General features: G+C 44.3%; 1 protein-coding gene across 5 annotated transcripts in view; it reads right to left on the bottom strand.

Moving 5' to 3' along the window:
- The window catches only part of PAPLN (papilin, proteoglycan like sulfated glycoprotein), a 65990-nt gene that overhangs the window by 2939 nt on the left and 42841 nt on the right, over positions 1–20210 (bottom strand). For all 5 annotated transcript variants that reach the window (XM_044436576.1, XM_044436579.1, XM_044436580.1 and 2 more), the window contains 13 exons: positions 15779–15986; positions 14174–14350; positions 12872–13028; positions 10689–10775; positions 9997–10264; positions 9769–9892; positions 8069–8198; positions 6259–6928; positions 5925–6062; positions 5085–5209; positions 3458–3596; positions 1788–1925; positions 182–309 (listed from right to left, as the gene is read on the bottom strand). In XM_044436576.1, the coding sequence (XP_044292511.1) occupies positions 182–309; positions 1788–1925; positions 3458–3596; positions 5085–5209; positions 5925–6062; positions 6259–6928; positions 8069–8198; positions 9769–9892; positions 9997–10264; positions 10689–10775; positions 12872–13028; positions 14174–14350; positions 15779–15986 (2489 nt within the window). The remainder of the gene's footprint in view (positions 1–181; positions 310–1787; positions 1926–3457; positions 3597–5084; positions 5210–5924; positions 6063–6258; positions 6929–8068; positions 8199–9768; positions 9893–9996; positions 10265–10688; positions 10776–12871; positions 13029–14173; positions 14351–15778; positions 15987–20210) is intronic.

The raw sequence follows: 20210 nt of genomic DNA, 5'->3' as shown, positions 1-20210 counted from the left end.
TGCTCACACAAATAGTTCCTACTCCACATCTGTTGTAGGTATGAACCTGATCTCCACAACTGCCATTGAATCAGAAGAAAAAAAATGTAGTGTCTCTTTCATTTCCCTGCCACACAAATGTATATGCATTCCCTTATTAGAAAGCAAGGTAAAGCTCTCCCCGTCCTCTTGCACTGGGCACCTCTAGGTCTGATCCGGATTCTTCTCTGATCCTGGTCCTGGCCATTAGATGCAATGCAGGTAAAGAATCCAGCATCTTCAGCTGCAAGTCTGCTGATCACCAGGGCGCCGTCAGACTGCTGCCTGTGCCTAGAAGACAGAAAGAGAAAGTACCAGAGTTTTAGAAGAAAATACGGAAAACCATTGTTGATAAGGGTCTGTACTGGTAATAAACTGCTCAAAAAGTATTCTGAATGTGATTAACATGCAACCAAATCTCGCACATGCACATGTGAAATTAGCTCACACATACCTATGTGAATTATTTACAGCCCTTTGAGGATTATGGAAACAGCCCTGACTGGCTGCTGGAAATGCACCTCTCTCTGTGCTCATCCTTTGAATGCCTAGCACCTTACTCATGCCCCTCTCATTTCCCTCAGCTTAAAAGCATAATGTGCTTTCCTGTCAATTACTGTGTAATAATGAATTGTTAATCCTTGGTTGTTGGCTGTCAACCAGTTTGTCACACCATTCTAGTGAAGTTAGCAACTGACAGAATAAACTGGAACAAGGAATAAGTTACTAAAAAAACAGGTGGTTTCCTGTTGGGGCGCTCGCACGTGTGTGTGTGTGTGTGTGTGTGTAGGTGGATCAGACCTACAGATCTTCTGAGGCAGTCACAAGATGCTTATAGTACTCTCTGTCTTTTAACAGCTCTTTTAGTATCTTTGTGGTAGCATTTGTTGGTGCTCTGGTGTTTGTAACCATGGAAAATGGAGGTGGAGAAAAGAACGGCACTGCTATGTCTCCACTGCTCCAGCTCGCTGAGTGCCTGAGCAAAACCAGTTACAGTTTTCTATGTTTGTTATACTGCTTTTTAAACAGTTTTATCAGTTATTGTTCACCACTCTGCAATTTGCATACTAGAATATGAAGTAGAATATAAATTTTGTAAATAAAATGAATTCAGAAAGGCATAGTGGATTTGGAGCTATGCTATATAACCCACCTTTATCTGAAACTCCTTCACTCCAGTATGATTTGCTGGGAGGGTAAAAAGCCGGGTGTACTTTTAGTTATGCCCAGAGGTGAAAGCAAAAACAGAGCAGATAGTTTGAAGAGAAAATGGAGGGGGAATGTATGTGTGTGTTTGGGGGTGCGGTTGACAAGTATAGCGGAACCTGGGAACTGGAACAGAAAAACAGGAATAATAGAGTTGGAAATGCAGAGACTTACAATAGTACAATTAAAGCAGCTACAAGAAGAGATAAAATAGCATATAGCACAGAAATGGTGTTCTAGTGAGACCTGTGGGGAAGGAAACTGAAAGGTAACTGCAAGCATGCTAAGCCTTACATGCAGGCAGTAAGAAATGGAGATGGAAAGAAACCTGGGTATAGGGAAACTGAAAAAAGGGTTAACAGAGGAATGAAAATGTACAGATGTGGTTCACACGGGAGAGCACGCTTTGGGACACAAAAAGAAAAGCAGAGTTAGAGAATTTTTAAAACAACAACAAAAATGTCCACAGTTACATCACCCTATTGTTACAAGTAGGAAAAATTACTTTGTGCATACCCAGAGTAGATAGCAAAGGATGGAAGTGTGTTTTAGTTGCAACTTACCTGGGAGAGGAGATGGGCTGTCCATCCTTCTGCCACTCAATGGTTAAAGAAGGTGAAGCCTCTACGCGGCAAGGCAACCGGACTCGCTCTCCAATGTTGGCATCAACCACTGTAGGTTCGTTCTTATACATCTTTAACCTGCAAAGCAGCTCTGTTCAGCAGCAGAATTCCAGTTCTGCTTTTCACATCTGGATCCTATAACCAAACCCCCCTTCCTCTTGACTTCTGAGATGAACACCTGTGCAATGCCTGCCCGCAGCCCTCTGAGGCTTCTCATTTTGATCTGGGTACAAATGGATTAATGCAGAAGCTCCACTGCAGCCAGTGAGCGGCTTCTCTCTTAACACTTTACAAAGTGCAGGCTTATACAAACAGCTTTTCAAAGTGTTCCCTTGGCTGCCAGCCTAGAGAGCGCTTCTAGCCACGAGAATGTTGTGTAACAGAATGTTCTCTGGAGTGGTGTCCTTGCAGCTGGCTCTGCATGGGGCTTCCTGTAACAGATGGAGGAATTCCAACAAAACATCACTGTTCTGCTGTCTAGCTGCTTGGGAACCTCCATTAGCCACTCAATCCACACACAACAGAGTAGGAGGTTCCCGCACAGGAACCAAGAGTAAAGAATCGCAATGCTTAACAGTATGGCAGGGTCAACTGACCTCCTTCCCCTCCCAAGTTTCCTGTGCGTGCTGCATGTGCACAAGTCTCAAATTTGTTGTTGTTTAGTGAAGTCGTGTCCGACCCATCACTACCCCATGGACAACATTCCTCCATGCTCTCCTGTCCTGCTAAGGCTAGCAGCTGGCTAAGAAAGGCCAGGTGGAGGCGGCTGATGGAGCTGGGAGTGAAAGCAGCCAGACTAGCTGCCCCAGAGCTCTCACGCTGCTCTGGGTTGGGAAGAAAGGGTGGTGGCTTGCAGCACTGCTGCCATGCCTCAGCCCAATTGGCTCAGGATGATCCTGGAGGGATCTAACCAAGGGATGCCAAGTAAGCATTCGCCATCATTGATGGGAGCAGCATGATAAAGTCCAGGGGAGGAGGGGCAACCTGGAACTCTCCAGATGTTTTGGCCCACATCTCTCAGGATCCCTCAGCCAGCCTATGCTGTCTAGGGGACATGGGATCTGTAAACAGACCGCCTGGAGGGCTATTTGTTGCCTACCCCTGAACTAAAGGAAGATTCTTCCTTCTATTGTGTCACCTGTCTCACTACACTATTGATGAGTTCTCCCCCCCCCCGCCCCGCTCCCTGCCACCCTCCATGCTCATTTATAAACAGACTCCTGAGTTTGATTGGAAAACTCTATACAATAGTTAACAAGAGATAAAAATTTAAACAATCACTTATTTGGATCAAGAGCCCTGGTTTTGCAAAGTTTTTCACCCTTGCAGTTTTAGTTTTATTTCCAGAACTACTTTTTTTCTTTTAAGACTACTGCAAGGAACACACAGAGAAGTATTTAAGGCAGTGTATGGTTAAAAAAAAGTGAGTATCAACAGTTACTTAAAATGGTATTTTGTGTTTCTTCCTGAGCTGCCTAGCAAGTCTAAGTGAGGAGACAGAAAGTGAGTTCACACAACACAGCAAAACACTGTGAGTGACAAACCATGATGATCATGGGCAATAGCCTGTCGGCCCACAGTGGAATGATACTGAACACTGGTACCTTTACCTGTATATTATATTGGGATGGACAGAAGAAGCAAGTGACTGCCTGCCACTAATGCCTGTATCAGGCACTCTGTGCTGGTGAATCTGACCATGAATAAGTGGATGCCTTGTTCCCTGTGTAGCAGCGGATCCAGGGGTTTCTAGAGACAGACAGAGAAAGAAAGCTGAGTAAGATTGCATCTTAACTTGTCATACTTTGTGGAGAGGTAGCTTTGGTTATCACACATCATAGCTAGGAAATATTTGTCTTCCTGTTTCCTTTAAAAGGTTCTGAAAACATTCATCAGTTTTATACCCATGATAGGTTACTTGGTGACCCCTGGAACCTGAGGCAGTGCTTATGTGGTTAAATTTAACCAGTGTTGCTCACTGGCCATGGCCTGTAAGTTTTCTGAAGTTCTGCCCTCTTGCACTCTGATGTCCAGGCCTTGTGAAACATAGGAGCCACTAAGCCCACGGCAGATGTAGCCTGTCAAGCTAACAATAGGACAAGGAGGAAGATCAAGGGTACTGTACAAGATTAAATAAATCAGAGGGGTAGGAATGGGGAGAGCAAGGGTGCTGGCAATGGTCAGAACTTCAGAAAACTTACAGGCGGTTAAATTTAACCAGTGTTGCTCACTGGCCATGGCCTGTAAGTTTTCTGAAGTTCTGCCCTCTTGCACTCTGATGTCCAGGCCTTGTGAAACATAGGAGCCACTAAGCCCACGGCAGATGTAGCCTGTCAAGCTAACAATAGGACAAGGAGGAAGATCAAGGGTACTGTACAAGATTAAATAAATCAGAGGGGTAGGAATGGGGAGAGCAAGGGTGCTGGCAATGGTCAGATGACTTACTGCTGAATATACTTAGCAATAATCTCATGGCTGCTGGAAATAGGGCATCTTTCTAGAAACTCTGCATTCACTCATATGTAGCAGTGTACTTGACAATATACTATGAAACTTCTAATTTAGGGATAAGTCTCAGCAGGCCCACTGTCCACTGCTAAACATATATAAACTGCCATTTTACTTATGCAAGGGCAGAGAAGGTGAGCATAAAAGAAGGAAGACAAGGTCTTAGGTTTAATCCTTGGCAACTCCAGGAAAGATCCCTGTGCAAAACCCTGGAGAGCCACTGGCAATTGGTGTAGACAATACTAGATTAAAGGTGCAACATGGTACAAGGCTCTAAGGTTGCCCTCTTGGTGGCCATCTGGGCTCCCCTAGGCACCACAATACATACAGGGCCTACATTCTGGTTATGAGGCAGGCTTTGGACGTGGCCTGGCCCGGTTCCTTCTCTCTCTCACTAAAGGTGGGAAAAAAAGGGAAAACACTGATAAAGCAGAGCTCCTCCGAAGGACTGATGTCTTGAGTCGGGCAGAACCGGAAGAGGAAGGCAGCCACTCCTGCAGACAGGGACAAAGATTCTGATTTGCATAAGTCCTGCCTCTCTGGACAAACTGGAGGAGTAATTCACAAGAAGAATACTGCCTTCTATGGACGGCAGTCAGCTTATGCGTCACGGCCTATTTGTTATCTTAAATATATGAAATAAAACATTACATGTTGGCTTTTGCCTTATGCCTGTTTTGACTGCCAAAAACTGAGAAATAAGTTCAGGTCTTAAAAAGAAAGAATAACCTTTGATCCTCAGTTCAATCTGCCTGCGTTCAATTCTTCCGTTTGAAATTATGCACATGTAGGTGCCAGCATCCTCAGCTCTGAGCTGGCTGATCACCAAGGAATTGTCAGACTGGTAGCTATGCCTGCAGTGGGGGAAATTAGAACATTGTTAAATATTGAGACTGACTATAATCAAGCACCACCTAGGCTGTTAATAGCTAGTACTTGTTAATAGTACTTGACTGATTATTTACTGGTTTAAAAGTGAGTGGCCAAGGTCATAATGAAGGATGTGATGCACTGCTGACTGAGATTTGCAGAATAGCTTGGAGGAAGGGTCTGGGGAACAATGCAAGATGCAAACATGTATGTAAACGTTGCATAACATGCATATCAGGTCACAGGATTCTGCTTCTCTTGATGCAAAATTTGTGAACTGATCCATTAAGTAGATCTAATCCTATATACTTATAGCAGACTCAATTCCCTAAGCATGAGACCTCATATAACCAAATTAACAGCACCACCCATGCATAAGGTATTAGCAGGTATGGGGTAATACCAAGATTTGAAGAAGTATAGAAAATTAGGAAACATGCTAAAGGGGACCTCTAAAACATCCCAGTGACTGGGCATGCCCAGTGGACAAGAAATGCTGGTTGACAGCTAGAGATGGGGGAAACAAATCAGAGTGATAGAACAAAACCATAGCACACTGTAACATCTTGCTGCAAGTCTTAATGATAAGAAAGAAACTATGCTTTCTTTAAACTGTCAGAGTTAAGTCCATGTTCTTTGCTCTTCCAATTACTCTGTGAGAGTATAGATTAATAGGGTGGACCCAAGAGTTAGGTTTACCTGTCAGATGACAGTGGCTGCCCATCTTTCTGCCATACAACGCTGGAGAAATGGGAATTGCCTGCCTTGCAGAGAAGGCGAATGCTTTGTCCCAGGCCTGCCTCTACTGCAGAAGACTCTGATCCATCCAGAGTGACTCTGAAAGACAGAAAGTAGTTTTCCCCAAGATCCTAAGGTTGCACAGAAGGGCAGGATGGCACATGCTTACTTGTCAAGACATGTATACAAAGACAATGGATCCTGCATGGTTGATCCCCCACATTAAACAGCAAAAGTTTTCATGTTAGAGAAAACTGCCCCTTAGTAGAAACATGTGCTAGTACAAATATTTTACCTGTTCAGGGAGTACTGGAAGAAAGAGCGTGATGGGTCTTGATGCTCAAATCTATGCACTATTGACCCCTCTGCTCCAGAATGCCGCTTCCACTCTTCACGCTCACGGTGAATGTTCTGACCATTGACAGTCAGGCGCTTCTCAGAAATTCCAGTTTCCCCCAGACTATGCAGATGGTTTGCTGGATCTTTCCTTCTTTCCCCATGAGCTGCTGATTGATGAGAACCCTGCTGCTGACCATCTAACATGCCAGCCCCTTGCTGAGACTCTCCAAGGGCATCAATAATCAGGGTCCTTCCCCAGCTTCTCTCACTGTGATGTCGTGCCGAGTGAGTTTCTGAGCCAGCTTGAGCAGGAAGAGCAGCTTCTTCCCCATGGCTGTGACTGACGACTCCTCTTGCAGAGTGCCATTCCTGTGCACCTCGCTGATGAGAACCAGAGTGGACATTAGGAAAGGCAGCATGGGAATGATGCCTCACGTCACTTCTTCCTGCTGATCCAGAGCAACCCTTCATGCACTCCTCTTCAGTAGCAAAGTTATTCTTATTGCCATGGCAGCCTCCGTACCAGAATCGATTGCATTTTCCAACATCGTGCACAAAGTACCAACGAGTTGTCCAGTCTGTGCAGGGGCCATGGGCACTGGGTAGCTGGCAGCTGACAGGGTAAGCTGAGGAAATGTCAGAAGCAAAAGAGTTGTCACAGAGCAAGCAGGTACATGTCTGCAGCTGATCACATCCCCTGCTCCTTATTCTCTGATAACAGAAGCATAGTTAAGAAATCAAACACAATGGCAAGAGGTCAGAGACTGGAAGCCTGCAGACAGTCTCTCTTCAGCCTCTCTGCTCCATGTTGCTCGGCCACAGCAAGACTATTTTCATGGAGATTTCTCTCTTTGATTTTAATGCCATAACTATCTTGAAGTTGCTGAGAAATTTTTGAACTTACACAAATTGTAGCATGGCTACAAAAACAAGAGATAAATACAATACCCTTTGTCTTAAAAACATCTACAGACCAGATAAACTGCTCTCCTGAGCTTTTAGGTTGGCCATGGGCCTGGTTCTACGAGAGGACAGGGTTTTCTAAAGCAGTCGTCTCAGTGCCCTTTCCAGACAACATTTTCCAGAAAGCCATGGCAGATTTAAAAAAAAAAATCAAGAAGATATAAATGTGTAGCATAGATATGAGCTCAGCAACAAGTCAGGATTCAACATAGGAGAGATTTGGTTTTGCCTCAGTATTAAATGGTGCTGCCCATACAAGTAGCCACTGGGCTGAGAGGGCAATGGTTCTGCCCACGTCCGTCCACAAGCCAAATGGAAATAATGGACTTGGGCAAACAGTGCTGCTTTAAAAGGAAAGCAAAGTGCCAGCTAGTCGCAAGGCTTAAGTCATTTGCCTCCTCCCTCTGTTCATGCTGCTTTTGATCTTTCCTTTCTGGGAAAGAGCATTTAGCAGGCATAAATTCTTCAGGGTGGCTGAACTGGAATTGCCCAAGCACAGAAACACATTTGCAATTTCTTCCCATCAGGAACACTGAATGCAGACACCTTATAAAACCTTTCTGAAAGAATATACAGGGTTCTGTTGGTTTAAGAGGATTTTACAGGAATTTCTTACACAGCTGAAAGAATTAAGAGGCTAAGATCTTGATAGTTCATTTAAGATCTCTTTTGAGTTCTGGCACAGGATTTAAAAAAAAAAAACACCAGATAGTACATTGTCTACAGAATCCAATTAACAAGGATGCTATCTGTTTTTGTCCATTTTATCTGAAAGCACTGTATGGATCCACTGTGTCACTTACATGGGCTTGGTCTGTTGGGACATCCTTCCCCTTGAGGCCCTGAAGCAGAGGCAACATTGTCATAGCAACAGCCGTACATAGAACCTCGGCACTCCTCTGCTGGCCTTGGCTGGGACAGAACTCGGCTCACCTGAGACAAACCCAGATGTTATGAGCTGACACCATTCAACAGTATTTATGGAAGATCACATAAACTGAACCAACCCCAATTCTATTTTAATTTCTCCTAGCGAATGTACCATCAATAGGAAAAAGCTGACTGAGCACATCTGTCTTTAAGCACCTGAAAGGGGCATCTCTGAAGCACGACAAAGTACCCAGAGATCTTTCTCTCCATCCTGAAGGATTTGCCACTGGGAATTATAAGCAGCTGTATGAGGGAAGCGGGGGGAGATTTCATAAGCTACTCCAAGAGGAGTAGGTAAAATGAAGACTACTTCCCCACACACACCACATTTTTGCTGTAGGCTTATAATGTTGACCCCTAGGAACTAAATGAGGATCATCTGCTCTCACACTATTCAGAATACCTAGCAATCTGCTCTTCTATATAGGTACAAACTGGATATTTCTCCAGACAGCAATTCAACTGCTGGGCACTGCTCCAACCAACTCTGTTCTTTAAACACCCTCCATCAGTATGCCTGGGCATTTAGCCTGTCCCTGTACTTTGCCAAGTATAAATGTGTTATAGCAGATAACTAGGTGTTGGAAACACAATTCTCAGCTGCTGCAGAAGCTTATACTTCTTTTTCACTTAGTAAAACAGCTGGGATAGGATTCAAACATAACTACCAGAGGTAGCTTCATGCCCAGAAGTGTCAATAGGAGTGGATGAAGAAAAATAAGGAGAAAGGGAAAGAGGTCAGTAATCCACAGAGACCTCTCCAAGAATCCATGAAGTGCTAAGGTCTCATGTCTTGGATACCCAAAAGCCAAAGCACTATTCATGAGTCCTGAATGGGGGACAGGGTACTACAATTCAGCAGCTGTTTTCTGATCTGAACTGTAATGGTCCATGACTGATGTGAAAATATTATAATTACACAGCAACTAGTTGTCATGTGTTTTGTGGCCCACAGAATACCCTGAAGGTTTTCCATCAACTTTGGAACAATATTTACACAACTATCTACTCAAATATAAAGGTGTTATTCGGCATGGAGTTTCAATTCTTGCTAATACCATACTAGGTGGCCTCAAAATTCCCACTCTTTCTCTCAGCTCCCATCTGCAATGCAGGGCAATAACTAACCTTCTTAACTAATCATTGTAAAAATGACTGGACTAAGGTATGTAAAGTCCTTTGAACACTCTGCAATAAAATAACCATGCTGAGTTTGATTGGTCCTTCTTACATGGCTCTTCTGTGGGATGGGTACAATGGAGCTGTGATGGCTCAAAGCCTCCTCTTTGATAGGAAGAGATATTTGAAGATCCCCAGAACACACTGGGCTGGCTACAAATCCAATCACACTGAAGTGACCCCATGAAATCAGTGGGATTTAAGTTAAATCATGACCAACTTAAGTGCAACAATTCAAATGGGTCTACCCAGAGTATGACTAAAGTGGAATCCAGTCCCCTAAGTTTAACTGAATACCCATGGCAAGATCCAAAACACTGCTGATTCAATGTTAATGTTTAGCAATTACTGCCAAATTATTTCATGTAGAATTTCTGGCTTGAATGATTCCTACCCTTACTGTTGGAGAGGCGCCAGCAGGTTCATTTCTGTTCACATGAGAATCACTGTAGTACAGCGCACAGCCTTCTTTATTTGGCCCCTGAGAAGGTGATATTCCATCAGGGCAGCACCCATGCCTACATCAGAAACAACCATGCAGATCGATCCATGGGTAACTCTTCAAATCAACCCAGCCAATCAGCTTTTCTGGCAAACAAGTAATTTAACCAGCTTGCTGTACCTGCTCTGATGGCAAGACTCAAGTGGGCAGCCTTGCCCAAAAGGACCAGCTGCTGCAGTGTGACCATCTGAACAGCAACCATGAGGACTCTGGCTGCAGTCCTGAACCTTGGTTCCAACATTGTGATGGGAGCTGAAATGGTGAGAAGCTGAGGAATGCGAATTAGACTCCCATCGGAGTGGTAGGAAATTGGAACTATGATCTTCCTTGGGCTGGAGCCGATGATGAGTAGTAGAACCAGCTTGGATTATTCTTTCACTTCTAGAAACTGAAAACATCACATCTTATGGCATGACTACTTGACTTGTCCCTCCGCTGCTTGTGTGCACCACCTCTGTTTCTATATTATGCTACAAACAGGATGCAGCCTTCCCTTACCCCAGTGTGTTCCTGCTTACCCGAACCAAATCATGTGTAGCTGTAGGGCTGGAGTTCTCCGAACAGGAAAGAAAGGGTTAAACATAACATATGCTGACATCTATGCAAATAAAAAGCCACCCCTACTACAATTAGAGATACAAAGACTGAGACATTTGCTCCCAAATCACAATAATTTCCCCATAAAGGTCTTCCAACTAACTGTACTTTTTTTTTTATAAGCCAGTAGTGGAAAACTTCCAAATTCTATGGAGAGCAACATAAAGCAACATAAAAGTTGGCGGAAAAAAGTAATGAAGTAAAGAAGTTCAAACCTGTGGTGCCATGTTCAGGGTTGTAACGGGTTAATAAGGACTGGCGATTAATGTCATAGCCCGTGGCATCTTGCATACTGGGAACTTCTGCAATGGGATCAGTACTTCTAGGTTAGAACAGAAATAACTGGGGCCAAATAACTGAGAATACCTAAGAATTTATATATATAGCATTGACTTCAGCAAAGGGAGTGGGAGAATATGGAAAAAAAGTTCTAAATTATTCTCTGTGCCAAAACTATTCCTGTTCCCATGGAAATCAATTCAAGGACACATCAGAAGGGGGAAAATGGCACTTCAAATCATGTAAAAATAGGACTCTGGTATGACATTACTGCAGAAAGTAACCTGCGCAAGCTTTCACATCCAGGACACGAGGTGTGAAATGTTACTATTTCCCACTAATGAGCAAAAAGCATCAAGACAGAAATAGAGAAGAAAAAAGTAATCAACTTCATCATCCAGATGATCTCAGGAGGCCACAGGATTATTTCTAGGTGGAACTCCAAAGATTGACCCCCACTCTCTCACAGCCTGTATGAAAAGAACTCTCTGGCTTCCTCCCTGCCCAAATCACAACTGGGCATCACAGAGGGAAAGGGAGGATGTGCAAGGGAAGTGGGGAGGAGAGGAGGCCTGACCATGGACCGACATGGATTCCTACTGGCATCCCAGGCTCTTTCCTCGCCTTGCTTGGCAGCAAAAAGTGGCTGCCTGGAAGAAATAACTGGCATGAAGAACCATGGCAAAAATTGCTGCTGCTACACTTTACCCTGAGCACAGTATGCAGAAAAGTCTCTGTTGTTAAGGTTCTATGACAGTCTTATCAGCAAATTTTAGTGCAGTGAAATAAACCCACTGAAACAATGTTCTGTATCCCTTTATATGGAACTTTAATTTTACTCACTAAAGAAACAGTACAATCAATGCGTGTATGTGCTTCTTTAGAGCACCTTTGTTTGTGGCATGTATGTATTGGCAGGGATGCTCTAGCAATAACCTGAGCTCTAAATATATATCAGCCTGGTTTGCAAGTAACAACAACCTAGCATGTGGGTTGAGAATGGACTGTCCTTGAATTCTGGGTTGTTCTTGAACTGTTATATGCAAACCTCACATTATAGTTTAACTATGAAATTGAACTCTGGGTTGCTTGGGCATACCCATTTACATACAATCATATAGCCAGTGACAAAGAAAGCCCTTCTTTGTTTGAGAAACCAGAAAGTTGCTGCCTGTTGAAGCAGACAATAACTGGTCTAGATGGACAAAAAGTCTGACCTGGTATAAGGCAGTGTCCTGTATTCCTATGGATGAATATGAAAAATTGAGAAAGCAAAAGCAGTGATGGCGCTGAATTACTAGTTTGCCCTTGTTTAGTGACCTCTGTGGAAGCCTGAAAAGTCTCCTGTTTCATCCCTAACAGCATCGCAGTGCCTCCAGCACTGGGCAGGTGGGGCCCAATCTCTAGCAGCAGCACAGTGCGGAAGCCTGCACTCATGGAGGAACCGTCTGTTTAGCGGCTGAGATACCTGGTGGACTCCTTCTCCCTGCCATTCCAGGTATTTACAGGCTGCTCCTGGCAGAGATGTGAGCATGTGGCATCCCTGGGGAACGCCGGGAGGCAACCAGAATGCTGTTGGCAGAGAAGAGTTTTCCACCTTTGGCCTCTGGAGCCTTGCAGGCATGCTTGAGTAAGGACAGACACACACAGAGGAGGCACTTCACAGCTGTTCAGTTCAAAGCAGCAGCTTGGTCAGAGGAACAGATGCAGGCATCACCTGCTCCTAAGTTAGCTGTTGCACTCCGGGCTCGGGCTCTCTATTTTATGCTCGTATTTTATCATGTGCCTGTGGGAAGTCATTGGGTAATCTAATGGATGATGGGAGTGCCTCTATTCATGTGGCCATTATCTGGTGGCGACAGTGGCAAAAAAGGGAGTTCTTTTCCACAACCATTGCATCTTCTTAGTGAAGCTTTTCTGAGTGGTGCATGGCCTGTAGTGATCTGGGCAAGAGAACCCTTGGTAGCACAGTGTAACGAGTTTGTGAGACATTTTGAAGATCAGGCTGATTGAGTCTACACCATAATTAATGTGATCCTGAAATGGACACTCAGAACTATATATTTAAAAGAAACAAAGAGTCACGGAGGAATCTGGGCTTCCACCAGTTTTCACTTACGCTGTGGTAGATGACAGGGCTGGGTGTTACAGCTTCCGAGCATAGTTGGTATCTGTGACTGGATGGCCTGGCACATCTCATGGTTGTAGAATTTGGAATTGCCATCAGCACAGATGACCTGGCGAGTTCGGACACCTGAGTCACAGCTCTTTGAGCACTTGAAGGCAAGGTACAAGCCAGGTTAATAAAGAGATAAGGTAAAGGTAAAGATTTCCCCTTGACGTTAAGTCCAGTCATGCCTGACTCTAGGGGGCAGTGCTCATCTCCATTTCCTAGCCGAGGGAGCCAGTGTTTGTCTGCAGACAGTCTCCGTGGTCATGTGGCCGGCATGACTAAACACCGAGGTGCACGGAACGCTGTTACCTGCCCACCGAAGTGGTACCTTTTTATCTACTTGCATTTGCATGCTTTCGAACTGCAAGGTTGGCAGGAGCTGGGATGGAGCAACAGGCACTCACCCTGTTGTGCAGATTCAAACTGGCAACATTTCGATCAACCAGCCCAGCAGCACAGCAGTTTAAACCACTGTGCCACCTGCAGTCCCTTAATAAAGGGATACAACCCTACAATTCTACGAAAATAAAACCATGAGTTTTGATGTTTGTTCATTATCTGAAAATTCCTGCTTTTTCTTATTCCTCTTTTCAGGCCAATGGACTAGATCACATGGTACAACCACCTCTGGTTTGCTTTGGAACCCACAGCAGGTTTAATTCTGGGATCCAACTCTGATTTATCTCTCCCCTAGTAAGTCAGAGTTTTTGGCTTGCATGTTGTGCTAAACAACGCAGAGAGGACTGTTTAACCATTCCAACTTGCAGCTGGAGTTTTGAGACAGCATGGACTAGCACACTCATTTGTTCCCAGCAACCCACAGTTAAAGGAAAAAACTAGGATCTTGTGACATTTGGAGAGGGCCAATGAGTAGGACTGCTAAATAGGCCCCAGACAAACAGAAAATTCTGTTGCTGACTGTTGTCAGTGAGCTCCAGCTATAACCTCTTTGCACTTTCCAGAGAAAGTGGTAACATGAACAGATGTCATCATCACCATTGCTTTCCACGGGTATGCATGGTCCAACAGGCCTACTGATTAAAAATCAATGTTGGTCCCATGACACTGCCTCACCCTATTGTCTGTCCTTGGGATGACTTCTTTCTCACTTGTTTCGATCAACCCAGGGGTTGTTGGTGCAAACAGTTTTGCTAAGAATCTGAAGAAGCAGGAAGAGGACAGAGAACAAAGGACCAAGTGGAAGATAAACTGGGAAACAGAGCACTTCCAGATATGCACAATACTCACCAATCCCCAATCACCAATGTGCCACCCAATCTCCTGTATACAATTCTCCCCAGTGCAGGGCTGGGTATGGGGAGGTTTTGGTTCTGTCAAACAGGCAACATCTAGAGTCTGAGAGCCCAGTGCTGCACTGCAACTTACAGTCCGGGTCTGAATACCTTTGCCACAGCTAGCTGAACACTGTAAACAAAATAAAACGACAACAAAAAGGCCTGGCCATGGGCAAAAGCACATCTCTCCATCTTTTGAATTTATTTGTTTTGCATACTCCACGGCTTAGTTGAAGACATTTCAGGTTTTAAGGTAAGGAACCAGAAAGAGCACTTCAGCATTTGAGAAGGCTAGGGACTATGCTATAGGGTTTTGTTTCCTCTGTGTCAGAAGAATGATTGAGCCTTGTGGTACATTGCTTGATAAGCTATTTCTAAGATATATTTATAGATGTTATTGTATGTACGTATGTTCTGGTACACATACATGGACGTGCATCACGGTACATTTTGAAATTCATCTTTACCACTTCCAAACAATTCTGTAGCACGGATGTTGTGCAGGGAGCCTTTAAACAAAGCGATCCAGCATACCTGACAGCTGGACACAAGAAGCTGCCTCTGAAGAGGAAATACAGGAGGAAGGGAGGGGAGAGAGCATGACTGGCACTTGGAAAAATATTGTTGATTGCTGAGGGATAGAAATACACACAGAGAAAAGGTTTGCGGGGGGGGGGACTAGACGACCTGATCGAAGCTTTTCTAGTCATATAATTGCACCGTCCTTTAAATCACCTTCTTAATAGTGTAGCTAGAATGGCAGCATATTTGTTTCTTTTCATCTGTATGCTTAACCTGTTTTCCTTCTGTGAATCCTGTCCCTTTGGCTTATGAAGAAATCAACCCCGCTGGAAACTCAGTAAAGCCCTCATTGGTGCTCCTCCTCATTGGAGATTCCTTCCCTGCAGCTCTCCTCATGAGGCCTTTCCTTCCACACGACTTATAGTGCCAGGACCTGTGGTGACAGTGAGTGAACTAACAGGCTAACAGGATGAACATTCAGAACTAAAAGGATGAACATTCTCCAGCACAGGAAAGCCCTCCTGAGTCGATGGAAGGGGTGCCGACTGCAGTGATGTACAAAACACAGAAATGAAAGTCCACTCTAGTCATTGGTGACATGGAATGATTAATGTGGATATGCCCTTCAGGATGTGCAAAAAGGGGAGCCTGGTCAATTGAGACAGGGACACTGGAGTACAAAATGAGTGGGGACTCCTGTGTGCAAAACTCAAATGTGAGAGTCAGAATATGGTATTGGTAAGGGTGGTGGACTGGGACTGGGGAGACCCCGTTCAAGTTCCTGCTTGGCTATGAAGGGAACCAGGTGACTTTGCACCAGGCACTTGCTCTCAGTCTTACCTACTTCACAGGGAGAGCAAATCATTTACACTGCCTTGGGCTCCTTGGAAGAAAACACTGTGTAGACATGTGACAAACAAACATAAATGAAATGGGAGGAGTAAGTGAACGTGTGCTCTGTTTTCTTCTCTTCAAGCCCGAGGTAGCTGGGGCTGTACTACCTACAAATGTACCCAGAAGCTATATTAAAACCCACCTCAGACCAAGGCCCCGTGGTCCACATTGCGCACTGTCGCATGTTGCAAGGCTGTGTGCTCCGTGGCTTTTCTCTTAAGGATGCACACTCAGCATCATCCACGGCCTCCTGAGAACTGTGTCCATTGGAGGAGACACAATACACGGATCGGGTCTGTGTGCCTCCTCCACAGGTAGCTGAGCAAGCTCCCCAGTTCCCAGTTTTCCAGCTGTAAGTACAAAGATGACATTTCTCAAAGAAGCCAAAACCAGCAGCCAGAAAGTCCACAGGAATGAACAGTTAGGGCACAGCTGGCTTTCTCTTTAGTATATTAATTAATAAGAACTTGTGGGTAAGCCTTCTGTCACCCAAATCTTACTTATCTGATAGATGCTATGGAATACAGGAACTAGCATTGAATTATCAAAGTTGATTAAAACAAGTGAATGGAAAACAGTGATTTGAGTGACAATGGAAATGCTGTAAAGGTATTTACACTTGTGTGACTGCCAATTCAGGATGACATTACAGGAAGGAATGGGATGAAATGAATAAAAGAGACTGAATTACTAAAAGATGCCTCAGTGGTGGAAGCTTTTAGGCACTGAGGAAGTCTTCTCAGAGAAAGAGCATAATGTCATGGTTTTTAAATCTAATTGGCCTCGATAACACAATGGTCATGTATGCTGTGCCAAAAATTAAACAAAAGTATCCAAATTCTGAATTATTAAAAACTTTATTAGGTGACCTCCCTATATTAGGCAGATAATAAACAGCTTTCCTGAGTGGAAATATAGAGTCCCAATAGTTTTTTTCTAATATGTAGGGACAAATTAGTTTAAAAAATCAAGATATGTTCCAAAAAGAAAAGATTCAGCATTGCCTCCTCCACTGCATCTCTGAACAGATTCAGCCCATAGTATTTCAAGGCTCAGGAGAATGATCACACATCTTTCAGTGAATAGTGAGGTTTTGACATGATAACTCTAACAAAATGTGCTCTAGCTGGAATTCTGAAATAACATGGTTTTCTCTCCTTATGCACTGACAGTAAAGCCCGTTTAACCTCCCTCTACCAGAAATAAATAAATGAATGAATAAATAACTGTCAGGTGTAGGGCCACCCAGCCTTATCTCCTCAAAGCCCAGATGACAGCAGTGAGCTCAGTATTCAAAAGGAAAGATTGTGCTTTTAATCAAGATTCCGGATGGGAATTTTGCCTGAGCTAAACAGACCATTCACTCATTCGAGCAGCAGTTTCCACAGAAATTGAACAAACAGACTTAACCATCTCAGCATGGAAGAAGACCCAACGGGATGCTGTGTGAGAATGCCCTTGAGACTGGAAGACAGCTTCTCAGAGGAAGTCCTTTGCTAAAAATAACTCTGTTGGCAGGAGGCCAATCTAGCCAACTCCTCTGTCATGATCAGACAAGCAAAAGCACTGCAAAGCAGTAATAGAGGCTGAAAAATATCTCAGTCCTTGATCCCAGGAGGAATGTTTGTCTGATGCTACCCTCTAGCAAATGAATATCCACACATGACATCATCATGTTGCTGTGGCCAATTTCATTGCATTGAAATAAACCCACCCTGCCAGGATGTGATGATATGTAAAGCCCTTTTTTCTAATTTCTGTTCACATGTAGTTCTTTTCAGCACTGCAAGAAAGGTAGTTTCAGGAAGGATAACCTCTGAAAAACTTCAAATTTGTCTCACAGCTGGAGCCCTTCGGAGCAGAAGCAGAGGCTTGCTCATAGGCCCAGAAACAAGGGCTGCCATAGGTGGGCACCCACACAGACCCACCCCCAGGGGGTCCCTCCAAGAACAGTCATCTGGTTCTTCTGGTCCTTTCCACTCTTTGCTGCTGCCTCTTTGCACACCCACCTTCCAAAGAAATGAGTCACAACAGTAGCAAGGAGTAGGAGCTGCTGTCACCACTGCCATATATAGAGAACTGGGATCTCCAACGGTGCCCATGAGCATGAATATGCCCATGAACACTTCTCTTGGTTCTTGACCTCTCCTGATTTTTATTTCTCAATATTTAAAAATGCATTATCTTTGTCTTGAATGCTTGCATTCTGCAAAGCAAAGCACTGCCTTTCTCTACCATCTTTCGCTGGGTTCTAAAGAATGACCCTCTCCTGATTATGGCCCTCCCCCATGTTGCAGCCAGGAAGTACCATCTATACCATGTTATATTTAAGAAATCTCAAGATGGCTTAACAAGAAAATTAAAAGAACACCTTGCCCAGAAAAGGGATGTTAGCCACCAGTCTATAACTGGTGACCTCCAGGCTCACCTTCTTCAAAAGATGCCTTATCACCACCTCCTTCAAAGGAGAAGGGACCAGACCTTCTCTCAGTGAGGCATTGATAACCTCCTGGACCCAGGAATGCATCTCTTTTGTGGCTTTAGTATGCAGCCAGGAAGGGCAAGGTTGGGTATGCAGGTGGAGGGAAGAACTCTCCATATCCTCAGGCCACAACAATTGAAACTCATTAGATAAAATGGCACAATAGACCCCTCCCTACAGGACTAACATCCACTGTGGAGTCCAATCTGTGGTAGATCTAAGCAATTTTACCTTCGAATTGTTTTGCAAATTTGTCACAGGGTGTGACAGATCTAACTTGGGCCCAAATTGCAGCAGGCCATGAACCACCCAGAATATCTCCACTGGATGACACTGTGAAGATACGCTGTTGGTGGAGAAGAATTTCTTCTTTGCCACCTTCTCCACCACAAAGTAGGCTTGATATGAACTACTTGTGTTCGGTCAAATTCAGTGCAGATTGTCGTTCACCCGCACTCTAGCCACCTTCCAGCTTGCATCATTGCTCTCAGATCAGGAGTATACCAAGGCACTGCACAAGCTCTGCAAGCAGGGAGAGGGTATTTAGGTGCAATCCTGTTGTTTGCCCAGGTCACTTCCTTATTCCACAGAATGGAAAATGGCTTGGGACCAGGATACCTAAAGGAACGCCTTTTCCCTACATGCCCTCCTGCCCCCTAAGATTGGCAGCAGAGGCCCTCCTCCAAAAACCCTCTTTGAAAGAGGTCAGGAGACAGAGTACTCGGAGGAGGGCCTTCTCTGCGGTGGCGCCCCGACTATGGAATGTGCACCCTAGAGAGGTCTGCCTGGTGCCGTCATTTTATGTTTTTCGGCGCCAGGTCCAGACCTTTTTATTTGGCCAATATTTTAACATACAATAATTTAATTTATTTTAAATGATACTCCGTGTGAAATAGTTAATTTATCTTATTTTATTATAGTTTGAAATAATGTTGTAAGCCATTCAGAGATGACAGTAATGGACGGCATACAAACATTTAAATAAATAAAATAAAGAGTAACCTGGGTTTCAACAGGCGCACCAGCCACTCAGCCAGAAATTCCCCCAGAGCCCTCAGGAATCCATCAGGATCCATCTGGCTCTGAGGGCAAACCATTTTAACAGGTCCCCCATCCTTATGGAGGGAGAAAGAAGCTGAAAGTCTAAATCTGGAAGTGATCTGACCATGACAAAGGGATTGCTCTTAATTCCTTTACTTCCAGATTACCCTCTCTTCTTGTCCAGTTGAAAACAGGCCAAGAATGTGACCTTTTTCATGTATTGGGCCAGTCACATGCTGAGACAGCCCCATGGTTATCTTGGCAGCCATGAAGTCCTGAGCTGCCCCAGAAAAAGCAGTCTCAGCATGGAGGTTGAGGTCCCCCAGAACAAACATCCTGGGAGCTTCCAACACCAGATCTGAGACTACCTCCATCAAATCAGGCAGGGAGTCTGCTGAGCAGAAGGGTGGGTTGTAAACCAACAGAATCCCTAATCTGACTAGATCATCCAACACAAAGTGCAAACAAACATAATCAAAAACAAAGTCTTTGATTATGTCTGGTTAGCCCCTCAAAAAACATATTCCCTGATCAATAATAAATAGGTACCTTAGAAAAGACATCAATTCTCCTTTCTAACTCCTGCAAGATTTTCAGCACAAGCCAAAAGTATAGATGGTAACGGTTATTTGTAACCTACCTAAAATTTCTTTTAAAAGAGTCCAAAATGTACATCTTTGGGCAATGGTGTACATTTCTTCGCTTACTTAGTTTGTTAGGAATCTATTTTTGGGAGCTTTTTCTCCACCTTACAGAATCACCATTGAAGGTTATGGAAGTGGCTGTCCTTAACCAGTATCTGGCTTGTGTGATGGGCTGGATGAGGGCCAATAAATTGAGACTTAATCCAGACAAGGCGGAGGTCCTGTTGGTAGGTGGCCCAGCTCTCCAAGTAAGCGATCTTTGCTCTGTTCTGAATGGGGTTGCCCTCCCCCTAAGGCACAGGGCGTGTAGTTTGGGAGTGCTCCTCAATCCAGAGTGACTGCTGTGATGAGGAGCGCTTTCCTCCAGATCTGGATGATTCATCAACTACGCCCTTACTTGGATGAGC

This window comes from Varanus komodoensis, unplaced genomic scaffold (genome assembly GCF_004798865.1).
Source record: "Varanus komodoensis strain SLA01 unplaced genomic scaffold, ASM479886v1 scaffold3, whole genome shotgun sequence".
Taxonomy (NCBI): Eukaryota; Metazoa; Chordata; class Lepidosauria; order Squamata; family Varanidae; genus Varanus; species Varanus komodoensis.
Note: the sequence above shows the minus strand (reverse complement) of the source record. Positions and strands in the feature narration are given on the sequence as shown.